We start from the raw sequence: 12716 nt of genomic DNA, 5'->3' as shown, positions 1-12716 counted from the left end.
GTAAGTCCTGAGAAATCACTGATCAACAGGATGTTCAGCGCTCAAACTAAGACTGAATTATCCCCTCAGTCAAATAATAGTGTTGCAACTATTTATTTACAATTTGTGTAAATGAGTTGAGTTCATGGTTGCGACAGAAAATATAAGCAGTTACTTACAATTATATTTTAAAAAGTCTAAAAGTCACAGAAAAACTCACCAAAATGTGATTCTTTGAACATAACCATTTTTTATATTTTTTATGTTTTAATCTGAAGTTTTGAGTTATGTTCCGAGGCAGTGGCATAACAAGCCAATAAAACATACAAAATACACAAGACTAGTTTGAGCATTTACTTTTTATTTAACAACAAATGTTAGCCAGAAATCTTAAAAGTTAGACATCTTAAACTGGAACTGTATGAATAAATTTACACTTATTCCAGACTATATCAGTTTAATAAATGACATGAATACATTAAATCAAAATAAAATAAATATTCTGACACTACATATTAAATAGAATAGGTAATAAACATGCATGAATGTGCATTTACAGATAATCTTCTCCAGACCGAGTCTTTCAGTATGACTTTTCTATTTTGGAAAATTTAGTGTTTATTTATGAATGAATTGGATCAGTTATAAATCCCGGTCGTGCTGATCTCTATAAACCTCCTCGCAGACGGAGAGTCATGTAAATGGTGTCTCCTGACGTGATGTTGTAGTCTTGCAGCTTCTTGCCAGACTCCAGCCCTTTGCCTTTGTAAATCAGTTTCTGCTGATCCTCTGGGACTCTCTCTTTGTTGTAGATCTTAGTCTGAAGCTGATCTACGGTCTCATTGACATCAACATCATACGTTCCTATTCCGCCTTTTTCATTTTGAACAAAAACCTGGAAAGGTTTGCTGATGAGCAGGATCACAACTGAGCCTGAATGCAAACCGTATTCGCTGAGTTTTCTGGAATCAAGGCTGATAAGGGAACCGTTCTCGACAGAAAGCCTCTGTTTGTAAGGAGGCTCTCTGAAGAGCTCAGAAATGAGCTGCTTGAGTTCACCAACCGTGGGATCACCTCTCACTTCCAGACTCCTCTCATCTCCTCCCATCAGTTTTATTTTAAGTTCCATTACCTGTCAAAATATGAATTACAAGTATTAAAAACTATCACAGCATCCTTAGCATATTTGAAATCTGAGTTTTTATTATATGCTGTTTTCATATATTTTCATGCAACTTACCGAGCTGTTCATATCTTCTGCTGAATAATCTGTTTGAAGTCAGGTAAATCACTCCAGCCTTAAATAAGGTGTCTCTGGACGGAGGTGTGCATTTAAAGCCTCATCTTAAGTCCCGCCCATAAACAATGATGTTTCGTTTCTGAAAACTTCACAACGTCACTTTCTGTTTCCATTCCTCTTCATCACGGATGAAGGCCTGACATTGATCAGCAGATTATAGTTCAGCAAAGTCCAACGATGCATGCTTGTTCAGTTACATCAGAACCAAACCCTGAAGCATTCATATATATATATATACACAGAATTCTGATTGTCTTTCATGTATATTAGACAAATAAAAAAAGTTTGTCCAAACTCGTGTTTGATTTATTTATTTAATCAATCAATATAAAGGGACCATGAGTGATAGAAATGCATCACCCATTTCCTTAAATATTTTCGGAACATTACAAGACATAGTACACAAGATAAAAATACATATTTATTATAACGCAAGTCAGAGCCAATGTTACTTTTCAGTCAAAATTCAGAGTGTTTAAGCATAGCAGATCTCTCTTCTCTCTTAGGCAGTGGGATGTTCCCTGCATTAAAAAAGAAAGATTGATTATTCATAAGCAGTACACATATTCAATTAATTATATAAAAAAAAAAAAAAAAAAAAAAAAAAAAAAAAAAGAATTCTTGTTCAGGCCTTCTCTGGTTAAATCAATAAACTATACAAACCTCAATACTAAATGTTAGAATGGCGATACATTTGTTCTTAAGTTCTCATAGAACATCTTGTCTTTTTAGTCATAGTTTGTTTTTGTTTTTTTACCTGGAGGTGCAACAAAGTACTCCTCTACTGTGTGTTTGGCCAGCTGGAGCAGCTCCTCCGCACACTCACCCTCTGTTACCAAATCATCTCTCAAATACAGCTCTCTGTACACAACAGGAAGTTCAAGGGAAACACTGCTGACACTGTGCTATGAGCAAACACACTTTGAGTGTCTGGGAAGAGCAACCACCATTTTGCATTGAGAAAATATAGCAAACATAAATGTGTTTTTAAACAATATTAACAGTCAGCAAATGAAAACACCATCAAAAATGGTCTAAATTCAATGGATAACCAAGTGGTACACAGAACAACTAGCACACTGTCACATAACTTATACGAGCTGATGTGAGCATCAGCGGGATTCTTAAGCACCTGTCCTCTAGAACTGAATCCATCGGCTCCACACCATCAGTATTAATGACATGAAGCTGATCAGTGAATCTAATGGCTTTCTCCAGACAGTCCACCCCTTCTTTACTGCCAAAGTCAACAAGGGCCAATCTCTCCAACTTGTCCACTAAATCTGGTGAGACTCTTGTTGGCTGCAAATAAAATGACACTTGGTTATATTGTTATGTCTTTTTGGAAAACATAAATTCTTCATTTTTATATCAGAATGAGATTGATTGCCAAGTAGTCTTAAAAACAAAATAAACAAAATACTAAAGCACTATATATATATATATATATATATATATACACACACCAAGCTAAATTATACTGTAAATGTGTGTTTGTGAATGTTTATATATATAGGCCTAATTATATAAAATGTATGTACAAAACAGACAAACTAAATATGTACAGAATAATCTATAAACAGAAATAATATTACGTTATCAATGACTATAATCGCTGTTTAGTGCAGAACTTTACACATAATTATTACAGTGGAGTGCTGTTCAGTTTCATGATTTTCTGCTGCCATCTACTGCAAGGTTCAAAAAACATTGTAAAAAAAAAAGTCAAAGCTTTATCTTTATGAGGGCTTCTGTTACAATGCTCCAGTCGTGCCACTTTTTGCTTGGGTTGTCAACTAGGCAAGGAAAAATATTTAGTGGCAAAATTGTAAGGGGTGCACATTTTGCCCCAGTGCCACATACTGTCATGTCTTGTGAATAAAGACTCTGGATTCAAACTGTATTTGCGTGCTTTTTCTGAAAAGTCTGAAACAACTTTAGATGTATAAAGCTCACTGGCACATCAGTGTTCCTCTCGCTCCCTCCAGTGGTTACATATCAATAACTCCACACCTACTGCACGTTCCTGTTTTTCATGAGTACAGCGTTATAAGCTGCGTTAACGTGCGTGCAGAAAGAGGCCTTACCGATGCAAGCTGATTTTCTGCTATGGGCTCCCATGTGGGTGCCTGAGGAACCTGAAGAATTTAACAATGTGTGAAATATTTGTATTAGCGTTGGATAATATGTTCAGCATAAAACATTTGCTCACCTACTGATGGGTTAATTTAAATCTTACATTTATTCATCCCAACACAACCGTCTGCAAATTAAGAACGCTTTACCTTGGAATTCCAGGCGGAGTTACTTGATTCCCGTTTGCATGTCCGCCGTGACCAGAACGTTCCGCTGCCCAATGCGGTATTGCTTAGAGCGGGCAGCGTTAATACTCCACACCGAGGATTCGCAGGCCGCAGCGCACTTGAAGCTCGCGCTGCACATTTACAAAACATGTTAAAATGACGTTCCAAAAGTTGTCACGTTGCTGTGCGCGCCGAGTCGAATGAACAGAGTTAAAACTATAAGGATTTATCTATTGCGAAGGACACATAACTACAGACGTCCTACCAAAAAATAAAGAATGGGGGAGAATCTACGTTCCCGGAAGTTGTCTAGAAGTCTGTACTCAGTATGTTCTGATAGAGGTGTTGCAGTAGCTCTCTACAAGAGCCCGGATAGCTCAGTCGGTAGAGCATCAGACTTTTAATCTGAGGGTCCAGGGTTCAAGTCCCTGTTCGGGCGGAACATTTTTAATCAGCCTTTTTGAGAAATAGGCAGGCACAGACAATGCAAAAATCAACCGTTTGACTATTTATGTATGACTATATACTGTATATGTTATATTTGCAATTAACCTAATTATACATCTATATGTTATTAAAAAAAATAATAAAAAAAATGTAATTTTTAGATAGACACCATAAATTCTACTAACGAAACTCAATGATGAAACTCAAATTTTGTATATAATATACTCTTGCATGAACAACAACAAAAAAAACAAAAAAAACAATTACAAATAATAATAATAATAATAAATATATATATAAAATTATGAATAAAATTTATATTTTTTATATATGCACACACACACACTTGCCTACAGAAGCAGGAATATGATGATTATATTGGTTGGAAAAATAAGAACAATTCCATTTTATTTTGTTTTTTTAAATAAGTACATTTACCATTTAATATATATTAAGAATTTAACACTTTGTAGTAATTGTCCACAGTGTAGCAAGAACATTCACATAAAAACAGACAAAATGCATACATTCAGATTTAAATAAATACGTAACAACACATACAAATTATAAATGAGTTTTTTTTTCCTCTTCTTAGAATATATTTTGCACATGAAGAAATCAACAAGATTCAATGCCGCAGAATTATTAACACCTGCTCATTTCGGATCACATAAATTATGCAGATTAGATGCAAATTCATGTGTTCACAGAAGTTTGGAATACACTTTGATTTTGATCTGCTTTACTATTCCTGCTTAAATGGACATTTTTAGCCTTGTGCTACGGATCAGACACATGAAAAATGATACTTGGGATTCGATACACTTTGCGATTGCACCTCATTGTGTATACACCAAAGGTTTCAGACCCACAGCTGTACTGGTTTAATCATAGGATCAATACTTCATTGTGATTACAACATGTTATGAGGTACTATAATATTAGATCTGTAGCAGAGGTGTGTGGTTAGTGTGGATGAAGAAATGCAATGTACATTTTATACAACAATTTCATAATGAAAAATAAATAAGAGCACTGATGATTTTCGTTTCTTTGTGTGAATATTAGTGTCCATTCTGAAAACCACGTAGGCAACGACACCAAAGTTAATAATATAGATTCTCTCTATATAATAAATATAGCATATAGCATATTTTTCTGTACAGTCCACAAACAGCAAGAATACATCAAGCAGACAAGGCCTTGTGGTAGTGATTGTGAGTTGTCCCGGTCCACACACACTCCTACACAAACATCAAATCTAAAAAAGAAATCCTAATGCCAAGTATTCATAGGCTGACTGAAAAAATGACACCAATGCACTGAAACACAGTACTGACTCAAACATGACATAAACCCATGAAAAACCCAAATCATTATTCAGTTCTGTAACACAAAAGAGAATCATTTTACGCACAATTTTTTTTCTGTTCTAAATCTAATACCTAGAGGCATTCCTTGGTATTGTCTAATAATTTTCTGCGTGATACAATAACCTGATCTGATTCATTGAAACAACTCACAGTAAACACACTGACTCGGAAATAAGCAGGTTACAGAAACACATGCAGAAGGTCAGTCGACTAAAAGCACAGCGCCCTCTACTGCTACAGTTGTACACAAGAAAATCCATAGAATATTAAAAGTGGCACATCAGAATACTAATAAAGTGTGCAGGTCATACAGAAGCTTTAAGAAGGCGCTAACACTAGATTTTAGGCAAGAAAAATCATCCCTATTTATTTCAGATGTCACAAATATCTGTAACAACGTATCATACTCTCAAGGATCAATATATTATACATAAAATGAAATGTTTAAATATAATATATACTATCAACGACATAAATCTGCTACAGTTTCTCACGGCATTTCAAATCAAACGTCTTTTTAATTTAAATTTGTATGCAGTACATGATGGAAAATCTATGAATACACTACTGTTCAAAAGGTTTTAGTAATACTGTTATTCACAAAGGAATAATTTAAAGCATTAAAATGAACAGTAAAGACATTTATAATGTTACAAAAGATTTATATTTCAAATAAATGATGTACATTAGTATTCTCCACAAACATATTAGGCAGCATCAGTTATTCTAAAGTACCACGTGACACTGAAGACTGGTTTAATGATGCTGAAAATTCAGAAAATCACAGGAATAAATGACATTTTAAAATAAATTAAAATAGTAAAAAGTTATTTTATATCGTTTTTTAGTACTGTTATTACTGCATTTTTTAAAGAAAAAAAATGCTGCCTTGGTGTGCATTAGACTTCCAAAAACGTAAAAAAAAACAAAAAAAAAAACAACAGACTGATCGCAAACTTTTGAACAGCAGTGTACATGTGCACTCCATATATGTGAAAGCAAATGCAGCATGAAATCTAGTGTGAGCGTCTCTTAGCAATAAAATGCACCTGACCTAAACTCCTGAACTATTGCTCTATTTAAAAACCTAGTGAGCTGCCTACATAGGCAGCATTTTAAGGCATCATAGGCACACTTCTGCAACATGATACTGCTTTCTAAGATATGTTCTACTGGTCAAATATTAAGACAGCATGACATGAATGAAGAAAATGTTTTAAAATACTTGTTTTCACTGGCAAGCAGTGTTGGGCAAGTTACTCCTTTTAAAATTTAATCAAATTACTGATTACTCCTTTTAAAATGAATCACGTTACTGTTCTGATTACTTTATTTCAAAAGTAATTAGTTACAATACTAGTTACGTTACATTTTTCTCCATGAAAGTAATGCGTTACTGCCCAACAATGCTGGCAAGTATCAATAAAAGTTTAAAGGCACAATATGTAAAATTTTTTTATTAAAATATGCAAAAACCACTAGAACAGCGTAATATATTTTGCTGACTTGTGTACTTACATTATCCCAAATGATTCGAAGAATGTTTAAATCCAGAGAAATAAGCAATTTTAACTAGCGACACGGACCGTGTCTATAGTGTCATTGTGCCGCCTGCCAAATGACGTCATACACTCTTGATTTCTGATTTTGTTTTGTAGAAAACATGAAAACACCAAAGACGCTTTAATATGCTATGCATTTTATACATAGACTGTATAAAAACATGGGCGTTGTGTCCGTGACGTCACCCGTAGACTCCTGAAGAAGCACATAGTGTGCGGAGCGGGCCGTCGCCATCTTGGCAGCGTGTCACCATGCAACTCTCCCGGATAATCGAAAATAGGCAAAAAGGCGGGAGCTGGTTGCTGAAGCCACGCCCACCTAGCTCGACGGCACAGTCAGCAGCGGCAATCGACCTGTCACTCAAGTGGCCACGCCCTTAATTATGCAGAACTTTAAGGCTTAATATAATTTAAATGGATGAGTTATAAAAAAGAATTCACCCCCCACAGTTGTCATGAAGGGCAAAATTAGCTATATAGACCAAAATCATTTTTTGCACCAGGCTGTAAACGTTTTTTTTTTCTGCTGTAAAGTTGAGCATTTTAACATGGGGAGTCTATGGGACTGACTCCCTTTTGCAGCCAGGAGCGGGAGACTAGTCGATGAATTGCAGTTTTAGTCACTTCCTTGTTGGCTTCACGAGAGAGAGCGGGAGGTTGCCGCTCGGTTTTATCAGACAGGTGACGACCGCACAGAGTAGCATTATAACAGAACTTTCAAATGTATCTAGTATGATACAACAGCGCTGCTTTACCCCACATACTCACGACCGGAACAACAGCTTTCAGCATACTGTGGCATAATAAAAGCTCTGCTGCTTTCGAACCATTAGCTCATCCATGAACATGATTTCTGCCGGATTGCATCGGCTGTGGTGATGAAGATGATAACTCCCATGATTCCACACTCAGTCACAACGTCATCAAATTACGCCTTTGTTTCTTTGTTTGTTTTGAATACGCGCCATCTAGCGGCGAAAACTTACATATTGTGCCTTTAAATCTGATTTAAACTGACTATTCTACTCAGAATGTGTGTGTGTGTGCTATGTACAGTATGTGTCATTATATTAGCTTAAAAACATACTAACACCAAATTCTACTGGAATCAAATTGGAAACAAATCAGTCATTGGTGATGTTCAGTTTCAGTTTATGTAGGCAGTAGACAGCAAGGCAGCTCACTAGGTTTTGGAACAGAGCCCATGAGTCACTAGTGACTGGTAATCCTGACTGCATTTTAGACACAGGATGAAAATCCATGTCAAACAGTGAATGACCACTCATTAGCAGCATCTGCTTATACAATTTTATCTACTATGATGTTCAGTAAACCTGATTAAAGAGCCAGATGACTCTATTAAAATTGCACACTGACTGATTGCAGGTAGATCAGAAGTTTGGCATTGGAAATGTTACCATGAATCTCATTAAACTTTGGCCAAATGTTCCCTGTTGTTTTGTAGCAAGGGCTGATGGGTTACACTGTGAACATGATTTAAACAACAGAGGTGAGAGGTTTCAGAGTTACTTGTTCTCTATAAGCGTCTGCACTCTGCAAACCAGGTCTCGAGCCAGAGTCAGAATTTGCTTGATATTGTGATGCTCAGCCATTTCTGTAAAAAAAAAAGTTGATATGAGTATGCATTTATTTAATATTGACTATGGTGGTGGATTTTGGTTACACAATCCTCTTTTCTTTAGATTTGAAATGCTTGTGAAGGGCTATATATATAGCTACCTTATATGCTTGTTGCTGATGTCTTTATATTATTTTTTTTCAATAGAGGTTTATGACATTCAGATTTATGTTACCATACCAGGGTTATAATGAATATATAATTACCATTAAAAAACTTGATGATGTCTGTGAAGTCCATATTGTTTTCTAGAATGATGTCTCTGTATATTTCCACCAATGCAAGAGCAATGAAGAGCCCAAAATGGCTGGAGGAGACACACTTAGCCGCCCAGATGACCTCCCAAACAGCGAACACATCATCATACACCAACTCTGAAGAATTGAAATATGTATGTTAGGCAAAGATGGCGATAGAAATTTTTTGTTCAAATTTGAATAGAGTCAAAGCTGGAGATATTTCTGTTTCAGTCATAACTTAAACAGTCTGCATGGACAGCAGGGGGAGCTGTCATTTCTGAATTGGTTTATAAGCTTGGCCATGGACAGAAGCTCATTTTCTAGTTTTTAATATAAGAGGGCTTTAATGAAATTAAATATTTCTCTCATAAAGCACATGTCCATTAATGTGAGTAAAGCTTTGTGCTTAGCCGAATATCATTATAATAGGTTTTAAATTACTAAATCACAACTGACAAAAGGCAATGCAATTGCTAATTAGGAGATTGGAGATTCTGTTAGTTCTCATTGCAGATGAGAACTAACAGAAGGCGTTTCTTCTCAAGTGTCACTTGCATGCCAGGCAGCATCGAAGGCAGTTTAAACCATATTTATTCTCATTATACATTTTTATTTGAAAGACATTATTACCTCTTTTAAAGTCAAGAAGAAACCAGCGATAGCAGAAGTAGAAGTGTGTGTAGTCTCCATTCTGATGCATTAGCTCAAACAGCTCTGCGTCTAGAATCTAATTACACACAGTGAACAGTGAAAAGATCCACATCCACATTTGTGACCCTGGACCACAAAACCTTAAGTCTTAAGTATAAATTTTTCAAAATTGATAAGCTTTCCTTTGATGTATGGTTTGTTAGGATCAGACAGTATTTGGCCGAGATGCAACTATTTGAAAATCTGGAATCTGAGGGTGCAAGAAAAGCAAAATACTTAGAAAATCATCTTTAAAGTTGTCCAAATGAAGTTCTTAGCAATGCATATTACTAAACAAAAATTAAGTTTTGATATATTTATGGTAGGAAATTTACAAAATATCTTCATTGGACATGATCTTTACTTAATATCCTAATGATTTTTGGCATAAAAGAAAAATCTATCATTTTGACCCATACAATGTATTTTAAGCTATTGCTACAAATATCCCCGTGCAACTTAAGACTGGTTTTGTGGTCCAGGGTCACATTTAAAGGCCAGTTGTCAAACTAACATGAGAGAAAAATGTCTAGACGTTTGACCTGGATGAGAGATCTCATATTGGCAAAGTGTGTGTCCATCGCACCTCCATGAGGAAAATTTTGATTCATCCTTTTCATTAGTTCAGTGAAACAACTAAAAGCCATGGCCTCTGAAAGATTCAATAAAAACAGATGAGGAAAGCTAAGCATACTTGTTATTTCATTTTTAAACAGTGGCATAAACTCGAAAACAGATGAAGAACAGCAGTTTACACAAAGACAGACTTACCATCATCTAGAATAACTAGCAAGGGAGCGAGCAGGTCACACATGCCCTGGACATATCCAATTTCCAGGTGCTGCCAGATATAACTGCAGAAATGGACAAGTCATTATATGTGTTGGTCAGGGATATTTGAGCTACATCAACACCAGGTGTTCTGAGGAGTTTAATGTGCTTTGACATGCAGTTGCAGTCAAAGAGCCCACTTCCAAGTCTCTATAATAGTCTGACCTCAAGAAATGCCTTAATGTAGTTCAGTGCACGTTTTACCATCTAGCATGCAAAAATCATACATCTCATTACTTAGAAATAGGGATGCACTGGTATTAAAACTACTATTCTTTTCATAAATGGCCAGTGTTAAAATTCTATCTTATTTTATTTGCAATAAAAACTAAAACAAGCAATTTTTTTTTTTTTTTTTTTTTTTTTTTACAATTTTAGGTAATCACAACATTATAACATACAGTAAAAAATTGATACAAATTTTTACATTTGCTAAGGATTACATTTGATCATTTAGTCAATTACTAATGTTAGTAAAGTTTAATTTGAAGTGAGCACTAGATGATGGCAAAGGTAATCTAAAATGTAAAATGCAGTAAATTGGCAAGTGGAATTAAATATTCCATATCAGCCAACATATACACTATAATTCACTAGTTAAAAAAAAAAAATTAATGCTTTAAATTAATCAAAAGCAACAGTAAAGACCTATAAATTCTATTTAAAGAATTTAATATCTATTTATTTTCTTCTGAACTTTTTATTCATAAAATAATCCTGAAAAAAAAAGAGGCAGCGCAAATGTTTTTTACATCAATTTAAAAAAAAAAAAATTGAGTACCAAATCAGCATATTAGAATGATTTCTGAAGGATCATGTGACACTGAAGACTGGAGTAACGATGCTGAAATATCACAGCTTTGCATCACAGGAATAAATTACATAATAAAATATATTAATATAAAACATATTAAAATCAAGTTATTTTATATTGTAATAATATTTAACAATATTACTGTTTTACTGCATTTTTGATCAAAAACAAAACTGAAAGCTAAGCACAAATAGTGAAGGTCATAAAGGAATTATTTCATTACCTGCACATGATGTTGCGCAATTTTTCCAAGTTAGCAGGAGTAAAATACCAGTAATTTCGGTCACAGCGCTGAACGTCTTTATCAATGCGATGCAGATTTAGAGTATACAGGTCCAAAAGCTCTTGCTGCAATTACCACAAAGGTGAACGTATTTAATATAGATAATATAGTTAACTATGTTATTATATAAAAATACTTCTCTGAAACACATGCTTACAGAATAAGTGGTGCCTATAGAGGCAACTGGAGAGGTAGCTTCATTCTTCTCAGCGTTTATAGCCAGTGAATCAAGCTGTGGGCAAAGACTCTCCATCTCTGGCTCGTCAGAGTCCATTCCTTCAGAGCTGGGCTTTCCATGAGCTTCCTCCAGTCTGAGCTGCTGCTCCCTAGCCTTGCTTTTGGGTGAACTCTTTCTTTCCCAAGCCATGGACACTTTAGCAATAGGAATCTCTTCCATTTCAATTGCAGAGGGAGACTCGTCTGACTCAGTTGCATCTTGGGCTTCACCCATCTCTCTTGTGCTAAAAGCTTCATGCACCAATGGGACCACCGTCTCCTCGATTACTGGAGCGTTCCTCTGCATTTCTTTATGTGGGCTTTTCTTTGAATCATGCTTCACTTCTCTTAGCTCTCTACCAATGGTTTTTGGGAGAACTGATGTTGCTTTTCTCTTTACTGTTGTTTCAGCTCCACTGGGTAAATCACAGGTCTTGTTCTCTTTCTTATCACTTGGTTTTAAAGCTCTTTGTGTGCCACTAACAGCGTTGGCCTCATCCACGCATGTATTGTAGTCTTTATCTTTGCTTATTTCATTGGTTTCTTTCTCTGTATCATCGTCCTTTGAAACAGACACCAGTATTTCAGCTACAACCTTCCGCTCAAGTGCATCTGATACCTCATGATCTTTTGTTACCAAAGGTTCCTCTTGGATTGCTCTGATATCTTTAATTCCCATGTGGGACCTTTCAGTGTCCACACTTACCCGATTCTCATTCATCTTCTGCTCTGGAGGAGTCGATTCCTCGACCTCTGTCACTTTGGGAATTTCTGACCCAGTGAGCTCTGTCAGTGCTTCATTTTCTGACGTCAACATCCTCTCTGTAGAGTCGCCCGCTTCTATTTTGGTCATGTGGCTGCGAGCTGCTGCAGGAGCCTCAAAGGCATCTCGAGCCATTCTCAACCCCTCGGGCTCGACCTCTGACCTTTTATCGGAAAGGCTCTCTGTGGCCTTCTTGCTTCTCTCTGATATTGCCACAACTGCACCCAAAGACAACACTTTGTTAACCTCAATTCTACTATATTCTCTCACACCTAGT

At 35.8% G+C, this 12716-nt stretch overlaps 3 protein-coding genes and 1 non-coding gene across 7 annotated transcripts in view; 1 reads left to right on the top strand and 3 right to left on the bottom strand.

Moving 5' to 3' along the window:
* Positions 1 to 320: 320 nt before the first annotated feature.
* LOC109083172 (polyubiquitin-like) lies at positions 321 to 1379 on the bottom strand. Its single transcript, XM_019097997.2, has 2 exons — positions 1220 to 1379; positions 321 to 1111 (listed from the first exon to the last, which is right to left on the bottom strand). The coding sequence occupies exons 1-2, from the start codon at positions 1229 to 1231 to the stop codon at positions 647 to 649; spliced, it is 477 nt and encodes a 158-aa protein (XP_018953542.1). The 5' UTR covers positions 1232 to 1379; the 3' UTR covers positions 321 to 646.
* Positions 1278 to 3921, bottom strand: LOC109090361 (glutamyl-tRNA(Gln) amidotransferase subunit C, mitochondrial). 2 transcript variants are annotated; one of them, XM_042723630.1, is made up of 6 exons: positions 3565 to 3921; positions 3367 to 3417; positions 2412 to 2581; positions 2037 to 2140; positions 1732 to 1800; positions 1278 to 1415 (listed from the first exon to the last, which is right to left on the bottom strand). In XM_042723630.1, exons 1-5 carry the CDS (start codon positions 3730 to 3732, stop codon positions 1739 to 1741), a joined length of 555 nt encoding a protein of 184 aa, XP_042579564.1. In that variant the 5' UTR covers positions 3733 to 3921; the 3' UTR covers positions 1278 to 1415; positions 1732 to 1738. The 2 variants fall into 2 exon arrangements, with proteins under 2 accessions (XP_042579564.1, XP_042579563.1); XM_042723629.1 differs by lacking the exon at positions 1278 to 1415 and having other exon boundaries at positions 1577 to 1800.
* A 27-nt stretch (positions 3922 to 3948) lies between these two features.
* Positions 3949 to 4021, top strand: trnak-uuu. The gene has a single exon. It is a non-coding gene; the product is annotated as a tRNA-Lys (tRNA).
* Positions 4022 to 7841: 3820 nt separating this feature from the next.
* LOC109090363 (small G protein signaling modulator 1-like) overlaps positions 7842 to 12716 on the bottom strand; it is a 39046-nt gene continuing 34171 nt past the window's right edge. For 2 of the 3 annotated variants that reach the window (XM_042723623.1, XM_042723626.1), the window contains 7 exons: positions 11618 to 12657; positions 11401 to 11525; positions 10304 to 10386; positions 10075 to 10184; positions 9473 to 9569; positions 8810 to 8977; positions 7842 to 8579 (listed from right to left, as the gene is read on the bottom strand). In XM_042723623.1, coding sequence (XP_042579557.1) covers positions 8491 to 8579; positions 8810 to 8977; positions 9473 to 9569; positions 10075 to 10184; positions 10304 to 10386; positions 11401 to 11525; positions 11618 to 12657 — 1712 coding nt within the window. In that variant the 3' untranslated portion in view covers positions 7842 to 8490. The remainder of the gene's footprint in view (positions 8580 to 8809; positions 8978 to 9472; positions 9570 to 10074; positions 10185 to 10303; positions 10387 to 11400; positions 11526 to 11617; positions 12658 to 12716) is intronic. The other variant, XM_042723625.1, reaches the window with a different exon arrangement.

The sequence above is a fragment of the Cyprinus carpio genome, chromosome B5 (assembly GCF_018340385.1).
Source record: "Cyprinus carpio isolate SPL01 chromosome B5, ASM1834038v1, whole genome shotgun sequence".
In the NCBI taxonomy this organism is placed as follows: Eukaryota; Metazoa; Chordata; class Actinopteri; order Cypriniformes; family Cyprinidae; genus Cyprinus; species Cyprinus carpio.
This window is presented reverse-complemented; position numbering and strand designations above follow the sequence as displayed.